Source organism: Pleuronectes platessa, chromosome 18 (genome assembly GCF_947347685.1).
Source record: "Pleuronectes platessa chromosome 18, fPlePla1.1, whole genome shotgun sequence".
NCBI classification, from domain to species: domain Eukaryota; kingdom Metazoa; phylum Chordata; class Actinopteri; order Pleuronectiformes; family Pleuronectidae; genus Pleuronectes; species Pleuronectes platessa.
In genome coordinates this window covers 19,368,974-19,393,676 of record NC_070643.1, presented here as the reverse complement: position 1 = coordinate 19,393,676, position 24,703 = coordinate 19,368,974, and the positions used below count along the sequence as shown (strand labels likewise).

General features: G+C 44.7%; 2 protein-coding genes across 6 annotated transcripts; one reads left to right on the top strand and one right to left on the bottom strand.

Annotated features, from left to right (window-relative positions):
• Window positions 1-1,187: 1,187 nt before the first annotated feature.
• On the bottom strand, window positions 1,188-19,419 carry kiaa0319l (KIAA0319-like ortholog). 5 transcript variants are annotated; one of them, XM_053447040.1, is made up of 26 exons: window positions 19,224-19,419; window positions 18,912-19,133; window positions 16,725-17,297; window positions 14,576-14,777; window positions 13,555-13,666; window positions 11,545-11,813; window positions 11,256-11,357; window positions 10,901-11,146; window positions 9,755-9,857; window positions 9,180-9,277; window positions 8,972-9,059; window positions 7,840-7,932; window positions 7,628-7,760; window positions 7,386-7,491; window positions 7,160-7,282; window positions 6,949-7,072; window positions 5,557-5,689; window positions 5,134-5,282; window positions 4,871-5,022; window positions 4,485-4,623; window positions 3,763-3,922; window positions 3,458-3,600; window positions 3,157-3,279; window positions 2,927-3,017; window positions 2,689-2,780; window positions 1,188-2,342 (listed from the first exon to the last, which is right to left on the bottom strand). In XM_053447040.1, the coding sequence occupies exons 5-26, from the start codon at window positions 13,649-13,651 to the stop codon at window positions 2,146-2,148; spliced, it is 2,961 nt and encodes a 986-aa protein (XP_053303015.1). In that variant the 5' UTR covers window positions 13,652-13,666; window positions 14,576-14,777; window positions 16,725-17,297; window positions 18,912-19,133; window positions 19,224-19,419; the 3' UTR covers window positions 1,188-2,145. The 5 variants fall into 5 exon arrangements, with proteins under 5 accessions (XP_053303015.1, XP_053303018.1, XP_053303019.1 ...); XM_053447043.1 differs by lacking the exon at window positions 19,224-19,419 and having other exon boundaries at window positions 9,755-9,853; window positions 10,900-11,146; window positions 18,912-19,070; XM_053447044.1 differs by lacking the exon at window positions 19,224-19,419 and having other exon boundaries at window positions 11,271-11,357; window positions 18,912-19,070.
• Window positions 19,099-24,104, top strand: ncdn (neurochondrin). The gene is made up of 8 exons (XM_053447046.1): window positions 19,099-19,577; window positions 19,794-20,006; window positions 20,523-21,576; window positions 21,740-21,909; window positions 22,107-22,345; window positions 22,460-22,675; window positions 22,774-22,916; window positions 23,051-24,104. The coding sequence occupies exons 2-8, from the start codon at window positions 19,800-19,802 to the stop codon at window positions 23,467-23,469; spliced, it is 2,448 nt and encodes an 815-aa protein (XP_053303021.1). The 5' UTR covers window positions 19,099-19,577; window positions 19,794-19,799; the 3' UTR covers window positions 23,470-24,104.
• Window positions 24,105-24,703: the final 599 nt, after the last annotated feature.

The window sequence follows — 24,703 nt, the reverse complement described above, 5'->3', positions numbered from 1 at the left end:
GAAGAGGAGTCACGTGGGTAAAGTTCTCATTCAGATCAGTCCGGCCCAGAAACTTCTCTGATTACTGCTCCATTGTTTCTCCTTCTCTCTCTTCTCTGTTTCTACAGACTTCCTACTGTGTCCTGGTGTATCCACAGTGAGGAGCTCCCCTGAGAAGAAGCAAACCTCGCTCAGATTAACCTCCTGATCTTTGTCGTGTTTGTGGGAAGAAATAATTTGTTTCCCAAGGATTAAGCTCAGTTTTGTATGAGGACACAACTCGATTTTTATAACAAATGGAGGATTAGTGGTGATTTGTTTAGTCTCGGTTGTGTCACTTAAACAAATGTTCTTTTTGTGATCCTCATGTTAAACTAAGTGATAACTATCCAAAAGTAAAGAAAAATAAACGTTGTCTTCCGGATGATGATTACCTCCGACAAGGAAGTTATGTTTTCATATCAGTTTGTCAACAAAATTACAGAACTCTAATTTTAGAGCCAATCTGGACAAAAGGGCTCCAGGAATGTTTTCATTCACTTTCTCCAACGCTGTAAAATAAGGGCTTTTTCTTCACATTTTCCTTGATCTCCTTAGAAATAATCAATGGATCTCGATTAAAACAATCAGACGTGTTTACGGGACTGATATTCATGAGTCTGTGTAATTTGGTGAAGCCTGGTTGAATTTAAAAAGGGACTGTTGGGCCTTTGCAGAGGACTGAAATTCCAGAAACAGCTGAAGTTCGTCCTATCCTGTTCACTAAAGCAAACGTGTACATACCAAATCACTGAAGTGGCCTCAGGACATGAGCTGCATGCAGGTTGGAGAAACCACATCAGCTCATTTGATCTTTAAAGTCACGGAAATACAAAGTTTTCTACACTGAATGCAGCAAAGTTGTTTGTTTCCAGCTGAAGTTCCAACTTAAACCATCACAGATCAACCAACGAGACAAAGTTAGACACAACCTGACAGGAAATCAAAAGTGCACGGACACTTAATCACAGCGTAAAGGTTGTTTGTTTAAAAATAAAATAAGAGTGGTCTTCAAGGTTCAAGCAGTCGTTACATGAGATGATGGAGGAAACAGTGTCGGGACGTTTCTGTGAACTTCATGTCCGTCTCCTCGTTATCTCCCCCCCCCCCCCGCTGAGAGCAAACTCATTAACGTTGTGTGATCCAGTGTGTGAGTCTTTGTGTGTGTGTGTGTGTGTGTGTGTGTGTTCCAAGGGATTTAATCCATAGAGAAAACCTTCACAATAAAAGCACGGTGCTTCTGGGCTAAACCGCCATAACTGACAACATGGCGACTCTTCCTGGGGTTGTTTCATAACAGACATTAAAAAAAAAAAAAAAAAAACTGTGCTGAGGATCACATCTTTCGCCACAGCAGCCAAACTAATCCACACAAACATGCAGGCGGTCATTCCAAGGTCATATTGTACCACAACTGCAATCTGACTTGTCATGCACAGTTTCTTTTGTTGTTGTCCGATGCGGTTTTGTTGCGTTTTTCCTTCACGTGATTCTCGGAAACAAAATCCCCAGAGCAGAGACGACAGTTGGTTTTAACATGGCGCCGTTTGGTAGCACCGGGTCGACCTCGAACATAATGTGTGCGAACATGCACGTGTACAAGAGGCGAGGAGTGAGCGTGTCAAGTGGCTGGTTTTCGTGTCATCGCAGCAGTGTTTATTTTTTTGTGTGTTTTATCAAATCCAGGAAGTCAAGTGTAACTCAGGCTAGTGTTCTCTCCCGCGGCCTCTAGCTAACGCGTTCCTCAGTCAGAGGGTGACAGTACATTCTTTTTGTCTCTGTGTGTTAAATAGTAGGGGTCTATGTTATATTTTATACAAAACACAGTGCTCCCCCCAGAATTCTCATTTAACGTTTTAGTTCTTTCCCTCCAAGTTGGATCAGTGTGGGAATCAGGGATATTCCAGTATGATGGTGTTTTTCCGTGCCAGTGGGACAACAAGTTTCCAGCATGTTTTTCCCTCTCTCCCTTTTGCTAAATCCAGGTGTCCTGCTGTCCGTCTTCATGGATGAGAGGTGTGAGGTTTTTGTGTTGAAGAACAACAAAAGAAGCAGAGGAAGCGTGAGGAACAGAGGGGTGGAGGAGGGATGTACGAGGGCCGTGGTGAGCTCCCCCCTCCTCTCTTGCTATAGCAGCTCCTCTCTTTGCTTCTTGCCCCTGACCGGCCCCTGGCCGTTCCTCAGGGAGCCGTTCTGGGGCCGCAGGAGGTGCCCCCGCTCCTGGTCCGTCCACGGGACCCCGCCGTGCCCCTCGTCACTGTCCAGGTCGGAGTCCGAGTGCATGAGCGCGGAGGAGGTGGGGGCTGGGACGGGCTTCATACGGGCTGGGAGGTGGGTGATGGTGCAGGAACACAGGGAGGAGAAAAAGATTCATGACAATACAATATTTTAGAGCCGTAATTGTTACTTTTGATGCATCATTTAGACTTAAATGTGAGAAACAAAAAATGTAAGGTGTATTTGGCCACAGTCAAAACACATGGATCAAAACTAATCCAGTTTCTTTTATTTAACAATAATTTAACAGCATTAAAAAAGTATAATAATCAATAAGAAACAGTATCTATAAGTATACATTGAATCCGTCGGTGGAAGTTTCTATAACCTTTTTGAGATTTCGCCTGTTATTCACAGGTCGGAACATGCGTTGATGTCGTGTGCGCGTCTCACCGACTCTCTGCGGCTGAAGCTCCAGACTGTCCTGCTCCTCCGCCTCCAGCATCTTGTATCGACTTTTACTCCTGCGCACTTTGCTCTTTCGTCTTCCAGTGGGAAAAAACACAGAACACATATATTCCATCATCCGTTGGTGTGGTGGTGTAGAAAGAGGTAGAGTGCAATCTCAAAATTCTGATGTCTTCCTCCCCAAAACACAAATATATAAATACACATTATAAGTTGAACTCACCTTTTGCAGCAACACACTATCCCCCATACAAGTGTTGCCATTGCAACCACAATCATAAAAGATGCTATAGTCACATAGAGCACGCTCCACTCTGAAAGCAAAACAATAAGCAGAATTAAAATAACATACGAGCAGATCAAATATGTCTCATTGAGCCTGGAACTAAACTTGCACATAAACATACACATATATATATTAATTCATGAGATTTAAGGTTCTGGTCCTCTCACCACAGTTGCTCTCTGCGTCTCCGAGCTGAGCTCTGATGAAGTTCTCCATCCAGAAAGGATGACACACACATCTCCGCGTGAACGAGTCACACTCGCCGTGGCCGGAGCAGTTCAGCTGGCAGACTGCAGAGGAAGGAAGGAGGTGACACAGTGATATGAAACATAAATCTACCTTCATTGGACTGACATTCATATTCCCGACTCTATAGTCACATCCAGTATTTAGAATAACGAATGAACATCCTCTCTCTCCTTTTGTTGTGCGTCCCCTTGTATATAATGGTATTTTTCAGGTACTCACTGACTGTGTCCACACGTCGAGCCTTGTAAATGAGGAAGTCGTTCTTCTGTTTGCGCAGTTTGTTGCGTAGGCCAAGTGCAACGCTGTGACCGGACAGAGGGGGGCGCCCCGGACCGCCTGACACCAGGAAGACCAAACGAGTGCTGAGGAGGAAAATAAGAAACTATCATTCCAACCATTTCCATGATTAATTTGTGTGTCTTGTTAATATGAGGATTAGGAAAGAGAGAGAATTTGGACATAATATCAATTTTACTACTACATGTATTACAGATTTATTTATTAGTATTATTATTACAACTCACCTGTGCTCATTATACGCACGGATCTCTCGCACTATGATGTCGCTGTCCAGCACGCCCAGTAGAACCCCAACCTGGCGCAGCAGCATGTCCCGCTGCCGGTGGGAGACCTGCGATACCGAGACCTCCAACACCAGCTCCACCAGGTCCCGCTCCCACATGTCTGACACAGAGAAAGAGAGATTTAAAATAAAAGCACTTGAAAAAAGGTGGGACGGGTGGAGGAGAAGAGAAGAGGGAGGGAAAGGGAACAAGGAAATGAGGAAAACAGGATCCATCCGACTCTGTGAGATCTGGGAAAGAGGCCAGAGCACCAAGCGATGGATTAGCTTCTGGCTGAGTGTGTGTGTCTGAGCACCGTATGTCGCACACTGACCTGTTCAACCTTCTGCTGTTGGTTGTGACTCTCTTGCTGTGTCGGCACCATTTGTATAACCAGACTTGTTTAAAGGAGGAAAATATAATATATAGTCTACAATACTCTTTTACTATTAGTTAACAACCTAGGAGGCTTTTTGAGATACAATTCTATTTACAATAAGGCTGTTACAAAATCAGTCTCCCTCTCTATATATTTTTTCTTTTAAATTCTACTATAAGATAAACTTTTGAATAGAAACTGCAGCCTTTTAATAATGGAGGCAGAAAACTACCTGGAGACAGAAAAGCAAACAGTTGTTTTCCAACATTGTGAAAGTGTGTGTCTATACGTGTGTTCACTTCACCTGGTTTGACCTCCAAGGTGCCCCTGTCAGTGCTGGTCTGTCCTTTGCTGTCAGTTACTAACAGATGGAAACTGTACTTCCCAGCCACCAGGTTTCCAAGGAACAGCACAGCCTGGTGGTCAGAGTTGTTCAGTACGTCCTGGTGGAACAAAAAAAACAAACACTAAACCTGTAACTTATATTTTCAAACAATGGAAACATCCAAATTCAATAACAAATTTTTAATATAAACATATTTCTATTGCGATTAAAAGACTTGACCATGAATCTCCATTTACCATGTACAGATCAGATTAAGCGAAATAAGATCAGAGTAAAACACATCTCACAGAAACTTTATAGTATTTAGTTAAAGCTGAATTAAAGTAGATGAAAGTGTGGCTCACTCCTGCCGCAGGGCTGCTGTCGTCTCTCGTCCACAGGAAGGTGACTCCGCCTTTGTCGTCGGTGGTGTGAGATCCGTCCAGAGTGGCGGTCCTGGCCGGCAGTGAGACAGGTGGACTGGACAGGACGTGAGCCACCGGCGGTTGGTCCAGTTCTGGTGGAAAAACATTGTTAAAAAGATGTTAGATACGAAACGACCTTTTCGACATACAACTCAAAATATGCTGATACACGATAAAGTGAACAAACACAAGCTCCTCCTCACCTTCTCTGACGATGACCGTGACCGTGTCGGTGCTCTTCAGCTTCCGGTCATCCGTCACCGTCAGGGTGAACTCGTACCTGCCGACCTCGAGGCCCGTCATCGTGGCCACGGCGGCGTCTGGGTTCTCAATCTTCACATTATCAGGACCACTGAAGGACGCACAGGAACAGAGCGAGAGAGAGTCAGAAGGGAGATAACTCTGTGGAAGGACTTTGACCTGGATCTGTCTGCGTTTGAATTCCACTTCAATATATTTGAAGAGAAGGTTTTAAAAAGGAGCTCTCCATTGATTCATTCAGCTCTGATGTGAGCTTTCTAATGAATGTTAGAGCAACAGCATCAACTGGAAACTTTAGTGAAAATAAGATAGTGGCTTCATTGCAATAAGGAATGTGTGTGTGCCTAAGCGTGTGTCTAACAGACCTGGTTTGTTCCCAGTGGTAGGTGGCGATCTTCTGATCGTCGCTGCTCTTACTGCCGTCCAGTGTGGTTCTGTCCACCGGCAGCGTCAGCTCCTTCTCTGGTCCTGCATCTGCCACGGGTGGTTTATTGTTTTCTGGAGGGTGAAATGACAGAAAGAAAAATTCAATCACCACAAATCTATACTGTACAATCTGCAGACCGAAAATGGCGATGGAAAATAACATGATAGAGCAGGCAAGAGGAAGAGAAACACAAAAATAATCTTCTTAATTAATAACACAAACCAGTAAGATCCAGGAAATATACAAAACTATACCTTCATATCAGTATTTCTGTTATAATCTCTATTGTACACTAACTGCTCTCTTTCAGATAGTATTACCCACATGTTGGACACAGTCTGACCTTGCAGGTGGATGTGTGTCAATGCCACGTGTCCTGTTTAAACACTGAAGTTGTCTCGCCAGTGTGAATAGTCTACACTCATCGGGTTATGTACACACACACACACCATCCCCTCCCAAACAGGGAGGGTGCCGCTCAAACCTGCTATTGACATCTTTCTCAGGTCAGATCACAAGTGAACGCCTCTAACTTCTGATTGGATCTCACTTCGCTGCTTTATATGCAAATCAACACACACGTCATCTGTTTGGAACGACAAAGTGATGGTGATTGATTGGACAGATGGTTCTGTTATGAAAACGGAAAAATAAATAGAAAAGCCAAATGTGTGAGTCGGTGTTAAAGTTGTGTAATCAACATATCAGCACGGAGTTTAAAAAAACTTTAAATGTATTAAGTAAATGTCTGCTACACACATTAAAAAAAAGGTACAAATACATCATAACTGTCCCTCAGTGTGCTGCTCACACTTCATGTCTGTATTTGCATAAAGCCTGTGAGTGAGAGAAAAGCAAACAAGGTTTAACTCAGTGCAAATCCACTCCTGTGGAAGTGGAGTTTTACATGTGGAGATAAGGAGTTTAATAAAGTTGCAGTTTAAAATGGTGCACCAATACAGACAGCTGAGCAAACACAACGTGGCTCTCAGTCGAGCACATTCCTCCACCAAGGTCAACATCAGGATTTCCTTCCACCAGATCCGTATTATTGTTCAGATCAACATTTAACTGTACTAACTCAGTTTTTTCCACATAAGGATCCCTAAATTGTCTCCCTGAGAAATAGAAATGCGCCAACAAGAACATTTGATTCAAATCAGTGAGGGACTTAATGAGAATTTACTTAGTGTGAGTTAATGATTGAGTTCTCTAAAGAAGGAAAGGGCTAAATAAATCTGTAATGTCCTCAGGAGCTGATTAACTAAATATATTTCACAGAGTTGCTGACAGCAGTAATAACAGGGTTTTCCTCCCCCCAGCCGTTTACCTGGTTGCACGATGACCGTGACCTGGGCGGTTTCCTGCTGTCCGGATGAGTCGGTCACAGTCAGCTGGAAGGTGTAGTCTCCCTCCTGCAGCGCTGACAGCTGCAGGATCGGTGTCCGGACACCCTGAGAAGACGCCAGCATTAGGTACCATGCACTTAGAAGATGACAGGTGTGAATTCAAATCATGGGCAGAGTCCTCGAGTGTCTCACCTGCATCTCCACCACTTTATCTTTGCTCTCCGGGCTGAGGGACCACTCGTACAACAGGGAATCATGGTCGTCTGTGCTTTGGTTGCCGTACAGGGTGATGGAGTTCCGTGGCAGCTGGAGGACCTGAATGATGCAAGAGGAGAGATCACCTTCTGGACACCGGGAGCAGAAAACAACTTAGGTACATTAAAGAACTGAGCCATGATTATTGGAAAATGCTATAGACCTCGTTTGGGCCGGCATTGGCCACAGGCCGGTAGTCCTTGGCTTTGTGGACAGAGAGCGTGGCCAGTGTCGAGTTTGTGGCTCCGTCCGAGTCCGTCACGGTCAAACTGGGAGAAAAACAACAGTCAACACATTAAATAAAACACAGAATAGAAATTCTATAATATCATACATTTGATTTGCTTGTAACCAGAGTGTTAGTAACTTTAACTTGAGTCTGAGAGAAGTGCGGTCCACCTGTACCTGAACGTGTAGTTCCCAGGCAGCAGGTTGTTGAGGGTGAGGATGGCGGTGTTGGCAGAGACCTTCTCCTCCCTCAGGGGACCTTTGACTTCTTCCCACAGCCAAGCCACCACCTTGTCATCATCGGTGCTCTCTGGAAACAAGAGAGACGAGATGTTATTATGCCTCAGCTTGTGTTAAATCTGTCTTTGTGTGTTATGTGGGAGACTCACGGCTGCCGTCTATCACCGTAGAGCTGGTCGGCAAAGAAATCTCCTGGAACTTTGGGGAAACGATGGCAACAGGCGGCTTGTTTATCCGCGGCTCTGTCCGACGGAAAACAAGAAATTAGATTATAACCGTGACTGTTGGTGGAAAGCAGCATTGTCTCCCAGCAATAGGATCTGAGTTTATTCAGATAACAGGAGGCGTGGACTGTTCACTGACTCCTGATGAATCCGTCTCGTTTACAAATATTAGTCACAGCCGTCTGTGGGTGGACAAAACAACAGAAACAATTAAGCATAGCCTTGCAGTAAATAGCCTGAAGTCCTTTTGCACAAGTGTGATACGAGTGTGATGTGAGTCTCTTTGCCAAACAGTCAAGTGGCAGTTTATATTTGTAGTGAAGACTTTCGAACTTCACAGAAACATGGATATGTGAACATACATCAGTGTGATGAGAACTTCCTAAAATGACCAAAACCTCTTTTAAGCTAAATGTATTTGCATGTCCTTTGTCCCATCCACTAACATGGGAGGACACAGGGTTTATGACCTATACTGCAACCAGCCACCAGGGTGCGATCGAGATGATTGGATATTGGAGCAGTGTCTAACGATGATTAGTCACTGGCCATAAGTTACGAAGTTAAGTAACAGCCAGAAAATTTGTTTTTGTAGAATTTTATAAATTCACAATGAATTGGCCTTCAAATTCCTGGTTATGAAATTATATTGGTGTGGAATTTTGCGAGAATTTTGTGTTATGGCAATCAAAGCTAAATAATGTGCCATTTACAACAGGCAGGTATATTGACCTACGTCAAGGACGTTATGTTTTCATCAGCAAAAACGACCCAAACAATTTCCATGAATCAGAGGTGGGTTATGAGCCAGAGAAGAACCCATTTAATTCTGCAGGAGATGTGAATAAAGGGCAGATCCAGTATTTTCCAGCAGGTCCCTCTTGGCAGAGCTATGCACTCTCCAAGCTCCCTGCTTGTGTTTTGGTTATTTCATATCTGCAGTAACCTTGATTCGTTTTGAACAGGAACCCATTAACAAATCACTCCTGCGAACAGCTTTTGGGGCCATTAGAATATTCATGAGATTTTTTATACAATGCTGAATGTTGGACCTCACCTGGTTTGACTGTGACATTGACGTAACCTTCTCCGTGAGCCCCGTCCCCGTCCGCCGTCAACTCAAACTCATACAGGCCCACCGTCAGCTGAGGGAGAGGGAGAGCACAAAGAGGGAGTGACCTTTCTGTGTCCTTCATACACACGTAAAACCTTCTGCTGATGTGTTTAGTGAAGCTGAATATGAATACGTGAGCTGCGTTCTGTACCTTGCTGAGCTTTAACGTCTTGCTGTCCTTTCCTTCCACCTCCCCGCTGTAATCTTTGGGATGTGTAATCAGACGCCATTCAAATGCATAGTCTGTCCCTGTAGAGAAGCAGCAACATTAAAATCAACCAGGACATTAAACAAAACTGGTCATGCAAAAATCTGGATTATATCCGGATGAAAGATTCTGGTATAGGAGCTCGTCAAGGGAGCGGATCAAAGGATTAACAAAATGATAACGAGCATTTCTCCTGGTAACTGTATAATCTCTTTCCAGTCTGGATTGAAAACAAATATCTCTGGCAGGTGTTTAGTACGACAAGCGGAATGCTGATGGTGACTCAGGGATACAACTGTCAAGCAGGTTGAATTTCATTGCTCATTGACATGTGACACAACACTAAATGAGCGTTTGCCCCTAAGCTACATTGACAACAAGTCAAACTATGTTCTAACCATTTACAAACTAGACGGGCAACAATAATAATCCTAATAAAAATAGATCTGCATGCATCAGCGATTGCCAAAATAAATCAGTTTTAATGAGAAAACGTGTAAGAAGAAATATTCACACACCTTCTGGTGATGTTGGGACTACAAAGGCGTTGAGTTCGACCGAGCTGCGGGGAAGCGTCACCTCCACGCTCTCCCCCGCTGACACCACCAGCTCCCTCACTGCCGGGGAAGACAACACAGGATCAGACACTTTGCCAAAATGGCAGCATGATGACCGCCAAAGTTGGCACGGCAAACAAAAGCTTGGAAAATGGCGAATTAATCAACCGATCTTTGAATCACAGATCTTTTATCTAGAGATATTTTCCTGAGGAGCTGGTGGAGACCAAATACAGAGCTAAAAAGGAGGTCGGACACTGAAATTACAATTATCAGGTGGACAAAAAGAAGAATACAACTGGGCTTTAATGTTCCTCCATCTCTAGAAGTTGTGTAAACAGGAAACAGCTTGAGAGGTGAGACTGTGTCTTGCAGTTACTGCTTGTTTCTGTTTCCTCATAGTTAACCATAAAGCTGCATTTTTGAAAATGAGCTCCTGTAATTCACCCACTGCTGTAATTCCATAGAGTTTTAGGGGAACTACAAGAAAGGATTTTTTTGCTATTCCACTATCAAAGAATAAAATCCAAATCACCGGATATAACAACTACACAATTAGTTTAACAGACCTACTGTTAAAAGTCTACGCTCCTTCTAAACCGGCGCCCTCTGTTTACTTTAAAACCAGCTCAGCTTGTTATTTATTCTGGTGAATCTGTTGCCACTTAAAGGCTCGACAGATTTCCTCTGAAGTTATGCTCATTGTTTTAGCTTGTTTGCCATTTTTCCAGTAAAGGTCAAATCGGTGGAGAAAGAAATTGTCCTTCAGGGGGAGAGAGAAAGTGATCATTCAAGTCATTCCTGTTTGTAGAAGCCTGGCAGGCCTCAGCACATTCCTATTGATCACACTCGTTTGGCTTCACGCTCACACTGCTGCTGCTTTCATCTGGGAAAAATAACATCTGTGCACTCTGCCATAAAACCTGTGGGCAAAGTCCATCTTTGTTTTGACAAGAAGGGACAGTAAAAGGAGGTTTTTGACCTGAAAGTCAAGGCTGCACAGCTACAGCCATGTAACAATATATATATTAGCTCATGATTAATAAACGGAGACCAGACAAATTACTGAATCTGCTGGAATTAGGCGACCTCTGACATTAGCTTACCAGCCTGTGTTGTAGTGGTGATGGTGGCAGCCTCAGTCGCTGTGGGTGAGATGACATCACTGCCATTGGAAGACGGAGGAGTATCAACAGTGTTGTGCGGTGTCGTCGAGCTAATTGGTGATTGAACCTCAGAGGAGTCCGAACTCCCATTGGTTGAATGGCTGAGGTTCTTCTGGGGCTTCTGAAGAAGGGGGGTGGTGCTGGGTACAGAATGAGTTGGATGATCTGTTTCCAGTTTTGAACTTTCCTGTAGAGACAGATCAGAATTGTAGGTTTATAAAATCAAATCTACTTCCACCACACCTTTATCTGACCAAACAATCAGTGTGATTCTAAGAATGAGGGTGAGGACGAACCTTCTGTGATGTTACCGTGTCATTGAGGTGTCCTGTGTGCGGCGGGTGGCTTCCTGTTTGCGGTGCATTGCGAGCCTGTCTGCGTCTCGCTGTGATGGGACCCTTAAAGTTACAGAAAACAGAGAATTTCAGAAAGATACTTTTATGGAATACCAATATATCTCTCTTCTATGAATATCAAAAATGCTGCTGTTACCAGGCCCCAGTACCAGTGCTCTCTTTCTCTTTCAGAACAATTCGATGAGGAAATTGGTCCGATTAATAAAATCACAGAGAGCCGTAGCGATACCTTGGAGATCAGCTGCAGTAAGCCAAGAGACTCCTGGTGGGGCTGGGGCAGGATGGAGATGAGGCAGCCCCCCTTCAGGGAGCATCTGAGGAGCACACAGTGCCCACCGAGGCTCCACACGGCATCGCAGCTCGGCTCTAAGCAGCAGGACTCCCAACACGTCGCCCCGGCTCTGCCAGTTGCTAGAGGGCGCCAACCCACGCTGATGGTGCTGCTCCAGTGGATCCCCAGCACGCCGCCGGTCACCCGGCAGAGATCTGCTGACACACCTGGAGCAGGACAGAAGCCAGGGGAGGGGGACGATGTTCTGTACTCATAACTACAATGACAATTTCAGAAGAGATCAATCTCTTTGCATTAAGATGACATGAAAGGAAGTTGGTGGTGAAAGGGAGAAGAACAGTTTTTAGAGATTCTAAAGATGTTTGTGATGCATGTAGTTTGATCAAAGAGACCATGGACCTGCTACTGCAGCGCTTTGCAAGCTTTCACTTGTTCATATCAATCAGGGGCATTGTTGACTACTCTTGGCAACGTTGCAGGCAAAAGGGCAAAGTGAAACCCACAGTGAATTCCAGCTCCTGACCAGTGACACTTAACAGATTAGGCTCTGGCTGAACGTTTCTCAGAAAGGCCGACATGCGGCCTCTGTTTGAGCAGTCAGCCAAGTCAGCAGCTGAAAGAGGAAGTGAACCTTTTCCCTGACAAAACAAGATGCTGATTAAAACCCAAAGCACAGTAAGCAGGACGCACACAACTCCACCCGCTGAGCCCGACTGTCCCACTCATATCAGCAGTGCAGTGAACTGAGACATTCAGCTGCTAAGCGCCTGTGTGGGTTTCCTCTTCAAGATCCTTACTTCGGTTGATAAAACCATTCTGATTCCAGCCCTATTTATATCAAACTAGTTAAATCCATCCAATGTTCCAGAGGAGACCTTTGTTGTGCAGCCAAGGACAATAAAACAGCTGCTTGTATAACAGAGCACAGAGTGTAAAATGGAAGGTTAGATTTCACCATTAAGTCAGTGTCCACAGCAGATGACAAACTGACAGTAACAGCCCAGGATGAAGGTATTGAAGCAGAGTCACTGTGAATTAATAAATTCCAATATTTGGAACTTGTTCGGTTTTACAGATACTGTAACCGATTTAAAACAGTACATTCATCTGCCCTTATTAAGATTCTGCTAATTAAATCAACAGAGGTGCATAGAAACAGGGCTGGTAGTTCTGCAGTAGATCAAAAAAATTTAACCTGAAGATTTCAGCCCTGATTGATCGTTAGTGGCCTCAGAAATAAAACAAGGGAGCAACTACATATATGTTTAATCTGCACGTCTTTGGAAATTACCACTTGTGACCCTGGTGTTCTGTAAACACAGGAAATCACAATACCTCTAAATATTTTAAAGAGACTTCCAAACCAGTGAATGTTGCTCCCATAGAAACACTAGACCAGGGGTGACTTTATGGGATGTTTCAGTGTAACTCAAGGCAGGAAAAACACAGGTCTTGCCACACACAAAAACACACAAAAGCGCTAATGTTTGTTTGAGAAGGGGGTGTCATCCCACCCCTTGTCCACTGTTCCTCTGTCCCCTAACCCTGAACACACGCACACACACACACACACACAGTGTCAACCCACAAGGCCCTTATTGTCCGGTTTCACATTGTAGCCCACAGAGTGGAGGGGCATCTGAAAGCAGACACACACACAAACACACACACTCACACTCACAATAGGGATTTGAACAATCCTTTGTGTGCCGGCCTCAGTTTGGAGGTACAGTAGATACAGACTAATAATCCAAAACAATGCGAGCGTCATAATCGCATTCTAAGACGGATGAAGACCCACCCTGAGTAATCAAAGGTGTGTGTGTATCTCCTGTGCAGATGAGCACTGGTGATATAAAAAAGACACAGACGTGTTTCTTTATCAGTCCTCGGTCAACAAGTGTGTGTTTGTCTGCTGAGTTCATGCTGGCGGATGATTTGCTTTACCTGTGGCTGGAGCCAGGAGCCAGAGGTAGGTCAGCGGCAGGAGGGCGAGGTGAGGTGAGCTCCAGGTGAGCAGCGTGTGGTCGTGTGCATAGGACATGTTCCTTAAAAGGACCTGCAAAGAGCAAACAGGAGGACATGAGTGCACTTCGTCCTCTGATGAGTCCGTCGCTGCAAACTCCAGACAAACATCAGTCAAACCCAACAAACGCTTTATTAATTTCTAAGTCTCAAAGTTACTCAATATACAACACTTTCATTTTTAGACAAATGATGCAAACATGTGCCCATATACGAGGTACAAATATGAAAAGTTGGGTCATCTTAGATTTGGCTTTGAAGCAGCAGCGGAGGAAGCGACAGATCCAAACCAGTGTGAAAGGAGGAGATGGCCTTGGAGGACCGACGGGCGTCACCACCTTTAATTCCGAAATGCAGTCATGCTGAGTACATTCACACATTGTGGGCGTGATCCTGCCGCCTTTGTTTGTCTCTTTTCTAAAACAAACAAAGCAGGGATCATGGAGCAGCCTTCTTAACTGCTACAGTATAATGCTATCAAGCAGTATTAGGGTAGGATTAGGATTGGGTTACTGAGACATCAGGTATATTTCCTATTCAGAGCTGGAACGAGCCGATTAAGATACAGATATATGCAATATTGTTAGACACCGAGGAAAAAGATGAACATCCAACTTTATAAAAAGGTAGTTCTAGAGAAACTAAAGAGCATACCTCTAACTTAAAGGGTTCAAGTTCATTTAAAAGAAATGGACCATCAATGCTAAATAAAATAAGCAGTGGGGAATAAAGCCAATAATGTCAAACTTAAGTGCACAAAATAAGTGAAGTGATTTTAGGGATTTTATTTCATCACAGTAAGTTTGACACCTGGTTTGACCCCCCCCCCCCCCCGTGTAGTCTAGAGACTTCCACCTCATCAGCAGGATCTACAGTTGGTTTACTCAAACAGTCTGCACAAAGAAATCAAGCACGCCCACTAAAAACACACCACTTCGTTTACCTTTCTCCCGACCAGGCGGAGGAAGCAAAGGAATGCAGGAAGAGAGAGAGAGAGAGAGAGAGAGAGAGAGAGAGAGGGCTTAGGTCGGCAGGGTGGTGCTGCAAGTCGTCGGGCGAAGACGGGTCAACACCGGCGCTCTGAGGAAGAGATCCAACATGGCCGCCTCCAGGTCCCTCACAGGCTCAGCTGCTCAAACACAGTCCTGGAGAGAGGCGGACAAAGAGAGAAACATTAATTAACATGTTGATCATGTTATTTCCCCATCGGTCAAGGAGGTTATGTTTTCATCAGCGCTAACCCTCACCCGACGGACGTGTATGTGTCAGCATTTTGGTGCAGATCCTGACATCTTGAGTTACACTTTATCTAACAATGGGGCAGAGTTTATTGTGATCTCCCTCTGATATGAATCATTCTGTTTTTTCCCCTCCGCCTCTATTTTTGAATTCAGACAGTCAACAGTGGTTCAGCTACACATAGAAGCAGTGTGAGGAATTTAGAAAACCTACAACCCATCAAACAGTCATGCTCCCCAGAGAGAACAGAGCAGAGGAACTTTACTTAAACTGTACAGTTACTTCGACGACATGAGGATCGAGATGAAACACAGATTTTCATCAAGTCAGATACTATTTATAGAAACGAATTTTTCCAATTCCCAGACCTGCAGAATACAAACACTCCTTTTTTCAAAGTGCCACAGAGAAGAGAACAGGAAAGGTTCCTCGTTTGATGACAAAACAAATACAACAAGTCATTACGAAGCACTGGTGCCAGTATCCTGTTGACAGTGACTCTTCACATGACTCACGCCCTGTGAACACCTTCCGTTTCACCAGCAGCTCAAGCAGAACGGAAGCCAAGAAGAAAAATAAGATAAAGTTAATTTACATACTTCAGTCACAGGGTTTTAATCACTCAGCCTTGTGTGACGAAAACACGGCTCAGCACATTGTGAAGTCTGTCCTTCATCGTGATGCGTCTGGCCCTCGGAGCCTTGCAGCCTAATACCCAGCAGGTGTGTTCATAAAGCACACATGGAGGACGGCTGTGTGTAGGAGAACACTCTCTCCTGTGCACACGTTTCTCTTCTATGCAATAATCACAGCAGTCGTTTTATCAAACCAATGCATCGCTCACTCGTCCTCGTCACATGATGCAAGTCACTGTGGGTAATAATGTTCAGGCTGGAGGATTCAAAGGGTGAACATGAATCTGTGATGCAATATAAATGTCACCACAGCTCCTTTATCCAGTTTGACAGCAGAGTAGAAAGTATCACAGTGTCTGAGTTGATTTCCTATGACTCAATTTGCTTCTGTGCAGGAAGTGTGATGAGGAAGTTTCTCACTTCAGAGTGATTGGTAGTGATTAGAAACGACACCGGATGATAATTTGTCACATGTCGGACACAGATTGTTGTTCCTCTGCTTGTCTGAACCTGTTGTCTTGAGATATTAAAAGGTATATTCAGGAACACGCAACTGTTGAAGATTATTTGGTGAGAAGAAGCTGGAGTTGGTCCGAGTAAGAGAAATTGTTCCCCCTCTTAAATTTCTGGCAGCAGAAAAGAATAATAAACGACTTCTATGGGGGAAACAGGGCTTATGGTCGGGAATCATGTTCTCTAGCTCAGTATTTACAATATACAAGTACCACAATCCTTTGCTGAATAACAACTTTACTGCAGCTGATAACTTCTGGAGTTTAATGAAAACATGTTTTCGTCTAAGCTGGAAATACTGTAAATCTCTAACAACTGTGAAAGTGAACTTTAACTGCTCTAGATCTAGAAACACGCCGTTTTGAAAGAACAGTGATATCGATGTGCTGTAAACAAAAACACATGGTTTCCACAGGAGAATGTAAACGACATGTTTTGGCTCCTGCTGCTCTACAAAGACGCTGCAGACATTGTCCAGTTGTTGTGGACGTGCGCCTGCTGTGTTCTTCATATATGAAAGAAGAAGCTTACTTAAAATATCTGGACCAAATTGTCAGGACATTTTCTGAGGGGTTCTAAAAACAGCTCAAGCTTAAAAGACCGGGAAATGTATTGCAAGAAATAGACCAGAGAGGATCCTGAAGCAAGACAAATCGTAGACTGTATCAGTGCATCAATCATAAAACAAGAAATGCTGTCACAAACCTGTAAAGTCTGTTTCCATATGTGAGAATCTGCATTCCAGCCCATGGAGGCTCGAGCCTCAGCAGCTCGACTCAGACGGTCCCAAAAATCAGAGTCATTCGCTCTCCTGCGCTCGTTTCTCTCTTCCAGGTGAAAGCACCAAAACAGAATCAAATAAAAATCCAGGCAAAGAGGATTCAGAGGATTCAGAGGATTCGGTCTTTTCTTGAAGTCGCAGTAATAAACAAGTTCTGTTCAGGTGCACTCGGTCACCTGGGCTGACGACAGCTCAGCCATTACAGACTTTTCAATGGCCGGCTCTCCCTTGAGAAACTTCTGCCGAACAATGATCTCTGTGACCAAACACCCCCCCCCCCCCCTCTTGTATCTGGGGAGGACAAGTTCTTTCTCTCTTTCTCTCTCTTTGACTGTTTCTTCCTCCTCTTCCTCTCTCGTTCTCAGTTGCAGCATCCAGTAGCTGTATTGGATTCTCAGCGGACAGGTGTGTGGAGTCCCACGCCCCCGACTTCTTCTGGCTGCAGCAGCGAACGGGGAAAATCTGCTTCTCTCTCCCAGTAGTCCCCTTGAGAAATTCTGCAAAACATGAATAATAATAGAAATAGATCTTCCATTGTGCTGTGACAACAACAGACACATCCTTCACGGCAGCAACAGTTCTAATCCTAGGACTGAATTTCAATGGATACAATACAAGTATCACGGCAATACTATAATCCCCTGTGTATGGTTATTTCAGAAGAGATTTTACAGTCAGGTAACCTTACAATGGAGAACAAACTCTGACTGAAGAAAATATTCAATTCATCCTTTACTGTTTATTGATTTTTCACCAAATGAATCATCAGCTTTTTGTATAATTATCTCTTTTTTTCCGATTCACAGTATTTTTATTTCTGTCTTCCGGGAATAGTTAAACATCAAATGCACTTAACAGAATAAACGTGTTTAAGTGTTTTCATTCCTTCTCTTCATGTCATTCACACACCTGGTTTTCATTTCTTGGTTTTGACTGTTCTGTTTTCACTTCTTTCTAAATGGGGGTTTTCATTCTGTTCTGATGCATGGTAAAATGGAAAAATAAAGAAGAAACTGAAATGAAATGAAAAGCAGATCATATTTTCTTTACTTTTTTTCTTTGATATCCGTCGTGTTGTATATTAGGGTTTTGATGCACACTTAACTTGAATGTAATGCAAAGGAATAACGACCGAGATATCCATAATAATATAATATAGGGGGTTATATCTCAGGTTGCCTTGTTATAGCTATACGGACATGGAACAGTGGAAATGAGCCTGTAGAGCTGACTCCAGCTCATTTACAGTATTTACGTATATGGTCGTCAATTTGGCTGCAAAGCTCCTTAAGTGTTTTATGGACTCTAACCCCTAACCCGCCCCTTCGCCAGCACAGTGGTTAGCAGATCATGAGTGCATTTTCATTTGTGGGTGAACTTTCCCTTTAAGAACCAATAAGCTTGTTAAAGTCTCACGTTGAAAAAGAGGTGGGTGTGTACTCGGTTCATATTAGAGATGAAGAGGAAAGTTCATTGCTCAAAATAAGTAACAACAATAGAAGTTATAGGGGCATCTATTTATATAATTAACTACAGCCTCATTCTATTAGATTGATTGATTGATTGATTGACTAATTGATTGACTAATTGAGTGACTGACTGGCTGATTGACTAAAGGTTAAATGAGTGTCTCTCAGTCTAATGAGCTGCACGAGTGAACTGCAGTGGGATGATATCCAGAGATATTTGAGCCAAAATGGAGGGTTCGTACATTATGTATCTTAGCAGCAGTAGCAGCAGCCAGGCAGTGTTCTCCTCTCAGGACGCTTCTTATCTCCTCGCTCGCGGACGGATCAGTGAACACAGGCCGGCGGCTGCAGCTGCACGATCAAACATGTACACACACGGGACGCTGGGATCCATCAGGAGCCATTTGATTTATCATGTGGAGGATTCAGACCGACGTCCTGACACCGAGCCGCCGAGCCATTGAGCAGCCACACCGGCCCGTGTAACCCGGGGATCGCCGCTGCCGTGCGGGGCACCTTGAGGCTAACAGCTGCTGGCATCCTCCTCCAACACAAACCATGCGGGAGGGTTCACGCGTTTTTTTCTTTCTTTTAAACCCCGCAAGTGTCACGACGCGGCGAGAAGAAGAACCGGGGACTCACCGGAGCAGGAGGCGGCTGGAGGAGGAGCAGGAGGCGGTGGAGGAGGCTGGTGCTCCTCGGGTCGTTGGCCGTGTCGTCGCTGTTGTTGTCCCGTGTGCCGCAGGTCCGAGTCCCGCTCCGCTCGACCAGCTGATGCGCCTGTGTCACCGCTGTCAAGCCAATATGAGAGATGCGCAGCGCTTCCGGTGGCTGGATTTTCAAAATAAGGCGTTGACGTTTGACCTAAATTACACTTTTTATTAAATAAAATATTAAATAATCAATCGCAGTTAAAAATTATATCACACAGACGCTTATTTTAATCCTAGTTACCTCCTAAAGGTCCCGGTTAATCTCGCTACTTCCAACTGCTGTCAATGTCGAGAGACTTCGCTTTACTTAAATATTTTTTAATATGAATACAATAAATATTCCAATTATACTTGAAACAACATTTTTTTAATTAAATAATATAATAACAGTATATCCGTGCTCGAAATATTAACGTGACGTCGCTTCTCCGACGAACCAAAATGGCGCCTCCGCCTTCCAACTATCCCGGCTGCGATTGGCTCGCTGACATTGTCCGAGCCTTCTCATTGGCTGCTTGTGGATTCAGTTTGACCGTCAACTTCCGGGTTGGTGTCCACGAGCTGCAGAGGAGTCTGAGAGGTTATTTCTTTTAAGGTAAGTTATTTTTATGAACGTTACCGTTTCATTTTAAAGCCTTGAATCAACCTTTGCGTAGAGAGACTCAACAATGGCATAAATAATAGTACCGAATAAATATGGCTGCGCATGTCGCACTCAGTGACGTGGACCTGCTGATACTATATGTATTTTTAAAATCTTATTTCAAACTAAAGCTTAACGTACTTCTTATTTTCTTTAATCGTGTTCCAGGTCGTGATGGCGGAAGGTGCCGACGTCGTGAGCTGCGAGCCTCCCGGGGAAGAGGAGCAGGGAGCCGGGGGAGAAGATGGAGGAGATGGAGGAGGCTCGGAGAGGGATGGTGGAGCCGCTTTGACTGATGCTCAGAGAGACGTGTTGGAAAGATGTCTTCATACTCTCAGACACGCACAAAACGACAGCCACACGCTGGCTGCTCTTCTGCTGGTGAGTCCTAACATGTGTGGATCCATCACCATATGGTAGTTACTACTCCCAGTGTGTTTATTATCCTGACTGATCATAGCCAGGGGGATTTAAACCCATAGAGAAACATTGGATGAGTGATTCTCATATCGTAAACTACCTTTTTTATACCTGTATTTGTAATTAGTTACTTTATACCTTTTTTAAATGTCATCGTCACCACTGATGCTGATAATGTCGGAGTTTAATCTGTCATGGTTTCTAAACACTTGTTTGTACTTCCTCGGATATTCATTATAAATAAGATTAACTATTAACATCTCTATTCAGAAACACTACAAACATTTCAAGGAATAAAATCACACAGCTTTGTGAGCATAAGTACTTCCTATGGTTGAAATAGGAAAGCTCAATCATTCAAATTGTATTTGTTGGTCATGTCCCAGCCCTCCACAAAACTGTTGAGATCTTGTGTATCCTATTGGATTGAAGGCATACCTCATTATCTTAATTTGTTGTTTCCTTTGTTTGTCTTAGATCACTCGTCTGTGCCCGGCGAGCCAACTGGACAAACCCACCTTGAGACGTATCTTCGAGGCCGTGGGACTCAACCTTCCCGCCCGGCTTCTGGTGACAGCAGTCAGAGGGCGTGAGAGCTCAGGTCTGCCCCCACATGAACTCCTTTCATTGGGCACAGCTCTGTTGGCCGCCTTGAGCACAGACCCAGACATGGCCTCCCATCCCCAGCTCCTCACCACCATCCCGCTCCTGCTGGGCCTTTTAGCAAATGGTCCTGTATCCAACGAGCAGGAGGAGAAACCAGCTGGAGAGACAGGGAAGAATGCAGATAGTAAAGTACAAGCAGAAGAGAGTTCAGGTCCAGAGAGTAATCCTGCCAAAGTGGAAAAATCAGCAGGGGAGAGAAATGCCAGTAAACAAAATGGTGATGACGGCAGCAAATCAAACGGAGTGAAAACAGAAACGCCCCCATGTCCCCGTCTCGATAAGGCCATGGCTGCCGACTGCTACCAGGTTTTGACGGCAGTGTGTGCTTTACCCAGGGGTCTTGACCAGCTGCTGGGCAGAGGGGCCATTCCTGCTCTGTGTCAAGCAGTGGAACAAAACCAGACTTTCAGCCGTGAGCAGGGGCTCCCCTTGCTGGGTTGCCTCCTCTCTGGCAGAACCAAGGACAAAGCGTGGAGTAAACACCCCGCCGAGCTTCACGCCCTGCTGGAGAAGCTCTCCAAAGATTTCTGTCAGTCCACAGAGCAGACCCGACTGGACAGGTGCTCCCAGCTGGTGCAGTTCCTGCCCCCAGTGGGATTGGCCGCAGCCAGTGATGAGCTGAAGGGAGTCGTGAGCCGTGTGTGGGGGACTTTAAGACCCATGATGCAGTCGAAGTTGACACCGAGGCAGATCAGGCCCATCCTGGTCCTCAGTGCGTGTCTGCTGGATTTGTACGGGTGGGAGCAGGTGGGACCCCCGAAGACCTGCTGCTTACTGGTGAACCGGGCCTGCGTGGAGGTCAGGATGGGCCTGGAGGAGCCGCCCGGCAACGAGCTGAGCCCAGAGCTGCAGCACACACTCACAGGTAGTGTGTTTCATTGTTCTTACCACCTATTCTGTTCACAGCTCACAGATCAGTGAACACAGCAGTTAAATGTGATGCCTGTCTGAGGTTGACGCGCACGAACTTATTATATAACACATCTCCATCTCTATCTGCTGTTTAGAACTCTTCTTTCTATTCTCAGGCTGTTACAGAATCATGGAGGCTGCTATAGAGCAGGCCTGCAGTCCAGCACTGACTCAGAGCGCTGCACCTCCTCCGAGCTCCGTGTCCTCGCTCAGCCTGCAGCAGAGCCAGCAGATCCTCACTGTCCTGCAGGAGGCCTTCTCCGCTGTGATTTACCACCTGCAACAGGTGAGAGCATGAAGTTTGAGCTTCTTTTTTATACCATTAACCATTAAAAGTAGGAGATGAAATTACAAAAGACAAATGTTTAACATGATAATGTCATTTGTCCAGTCTCTCCCTGTAATGAAACAAGCTCTTTGCACTGTAAAAACTCAAGCTTCCTCAGAAGTGACACTCTTCCTGTTCTCTTCTATTGCTCGTAGGTGGATCCGAGTCAATACGGCGACCCTTTCATTTTCGCCACATTCCGCTCTCTGTGCTCATGGCTGGCCGAGGAGACGTCCTGTCTGAAGGAGGAAGTGACTGGACTGCTGCCTTTCCTGATCGGCTACGTCCAAAGCCACATGCGGGGGGAGAGCCCCGAGGAGGGCCTCTCTGACTGGATGGCCGAGATGTCTTTCTCCGAGGAGAGGGGGCCCTGGACGGGCAGAGAACCTCTGAGGTAAAGATGATAATGAAAAATCTGTAATTTTAGAGCTAAAACAACATACTCGAGGACAGGTTATACTGGTCTCGTGTCCCAGGGCTTTCAAGACAAATTTCTTCATCTCTCCAGGTATCTCCTCCCAGCTCTGTGCCACCTGTCGGCAGAGGAAGGTCCCAGGAAGGTGCTGCTCACGCTCGACACCCCGGCCCTGCTGGTGGACTTTCTGACCCACAGCTGGAACTCCCTCAAGGGGAAAGGTGGGGTGGCGTCCAGCAGGGATCCCAGCATGGAGACGGCCTGTTCAGCTCTCCTCAACTTCACCGTCACAGAGCCAGAGAGAGTCAGGTACCGAGCTGACGTTCGAATCAAATACTCATTTGAACCCTGGGGTGTAAATGAAGTAATTCTGTAGTTTCTAACTTCTTTGTTTCTCTGTGTTCTAGGAAGGATGCATGTTTCAGAACTCTGGAGGCTTTGCTGAGTGAAGCACTTCCTGTGTTGGTGCATAAACCCCGCCTCCTCGTCCTTGCAGCGAATATGTGCACTTTGGGGCTAATGATTGGTCGACTCAGATCAGCTCCTACAGGTGAAAGAACAATTAGCATTTCCAAACTTCTTGTTTTAATGGCTAGAAAACTCCACAAATTTAAAATATCAGCTGTTTGCAGCTTTGAGTCTTCAGAAACCTTGAACTCCACTTTTATCTGTTGTTTCTCAAAGGATCAGTGGAAGCCAGCCAGAGGCGTTTCTTCTCCTCAGCTCTCCGGTTCCTCCGCGGCGCCCTGGACACCGGATCCAGCACCAAGCTGGTTCAGGTGAGCGTCAGCTGGGAGGAGAACTGGGATGAGGCCGCCGAGCTCTGGAGGCTGGGCTTGCAGGCCCTGGGAGGCTGCGTCCGTGCTCAGCCCTGGATCACCACGCTGGTCAGAGAGGAAGGCTGGCTCAAGCACACACTGGCCATGCTGGGCCAGTGTAGCGCACTAGCTGACAAGCACACGCAGGGGGCGCTAGAGGAAGCTCTGTGCGCCGTGGCAGAGCGGTGTCCCCTCTGTAAACAGGAGATCGGGGACGTGATGAGGAATGAAACAGGAGCTTTGAGCTGCATGCGGAACCTGAAGAAGACAATGATGGTGAAGTGAAACCAAACTGCTGCCGATGGACAAACAGTGCGTTTTCAACTTAAAACCTTGAAAATGAAGAAGCACTATGGAAATAAACTAGCACAGCCATTAATGAAGCCCAGCTGATGTGTTGTTTAAAATGTTTTATATTATAAAAACCTCCCAGAAACAAACACTTGAGCAGACTTCTGTCTGATAAAACCACTTAAAATGACAGAAACCATCATCAAACTGACGCGTATTTGTATTTTTGGTCAATGTGGATTTGCTTGTCCATCTTTATGTAGTTTATGATTCTGACCTTGACAATGTGTCCTGGTTTTTCTGTGTAAAGAGATGAAAAGACACCAAAGCTCTCAAATTGAAAATAGGTCAAATTATGTTTCCATTTATATGTTTTTTCTGTGTAACTTTCCCTCCTCAGACTGAGACTGAAATGCTTTTTATCTTAACTATTTACACCAGTGAAAATAATCTGAACCATAATCTACAACCACATACATGTAAAGCCTGTGGAGACAGCTGTGCCCTGGAGACAAAAGGTTTTTCTTTTCCTCCCAGGAATCTCAATACACACGAGCTGTTTCTTACACGTGAACCCTGAGATGTAAAAATACATTTAATAAAGAATTATTTTGTCAGAGAACTGAAAACTGTGTTGCCAAGTTTCCATTTATACGACTGAACAGTTCAACATTCCTGATTTAAGTTTTGTAATAAATATTATTCATTTGTTAAATATCCTGCAGTGACTTCAGTATCCAGTGGAAATGGTCCTTCCACTAGAAGGGAAAGGTCTTGTCTCGCTACTACCACAAGATGGCGCAGTCAGACTTGATGCTGGCTGAAGTTCCTGATCAACACTTTTCTTCCCCTGCGCACAGATCTCTGCAGTTTATCGTTTTTTAACTAGATTGGTTACTTTATCAAATTTAAACTGATTATTAAAACATAAAAAGCCCAACAAAATGTCTGCAAAGAAACAAAGTATTACACTTTCCCCAATTTCATTAAGTCTGAAAGTAAATTGCTTAATTGAGTTTGAAACATTTCCAAGCAAAAATATCTCTAAACGTAATTTTTACTTTTACTCTCAAATTGGGAGGATTTTTTTTCAGGTTGGAAATCTTGACTTTAAATTGAAAAGAATTAGTAAAAAAATATTTGAATTCAAAGAGAAGACACTTTCTTAACATCTGTGATCCTGGTGTTTATCTCCGGCCTGACACGTTTCTTCTTCCTCTTCTTCTTC

What these genes read in the sequence shown, in the direction of transcription:
- kiaa0319l (XM_053447040.1), bottom strand. Translation starts at nt 13,651, where the DNA reads ATGTCCTATGCACACGACCACACGCTGCTCACCTGGAGCTCACCTCAC. An exon ending in TACTGCAGCTGATCTCCAAG is followed by an intron (nt 11,358 to 11,544) that starts GTATCGCTACGG and finishes TGTAACTTTAAG; the next exon opens with GGTCCCATCACAGCGAGACG. An exon ending in TCACCACTACAACACAGGCT is followed by an intron (nt 9,858 to 10,900) that starts GGTAAGCTAATG and finishes TTGTCTTCCCCG; the next exon opens with GCAGTGAGGGAGCTGGTGGT.
- ncdn (XM_053447046.1), top strand. Translation starts at nt 19,800, where the DNA reads ATGGCGGAAGGTGCCGACGTCGTGAGCTGCGAGCCTCCCGGGGAAGAG. An exon ending in ACGGGCAGAGAACCTCTGAG is followed by an intron (nt 22,346 to 22,459) that starts GTAAAGATGATA and finishes TCATCTCTCCAG; the next exon opens with GTATCTCCTCCCAGCTCTGT. An exon ending in ACAGAGCCAGAGAGAGTCAG is followed by an intron (nt 22,676 to 22,773) that starts GTACCGAGCTGA and finishes TCTGTGTTCTAG; the next exon opens with GAAGGATGCATGTTTCAGAA.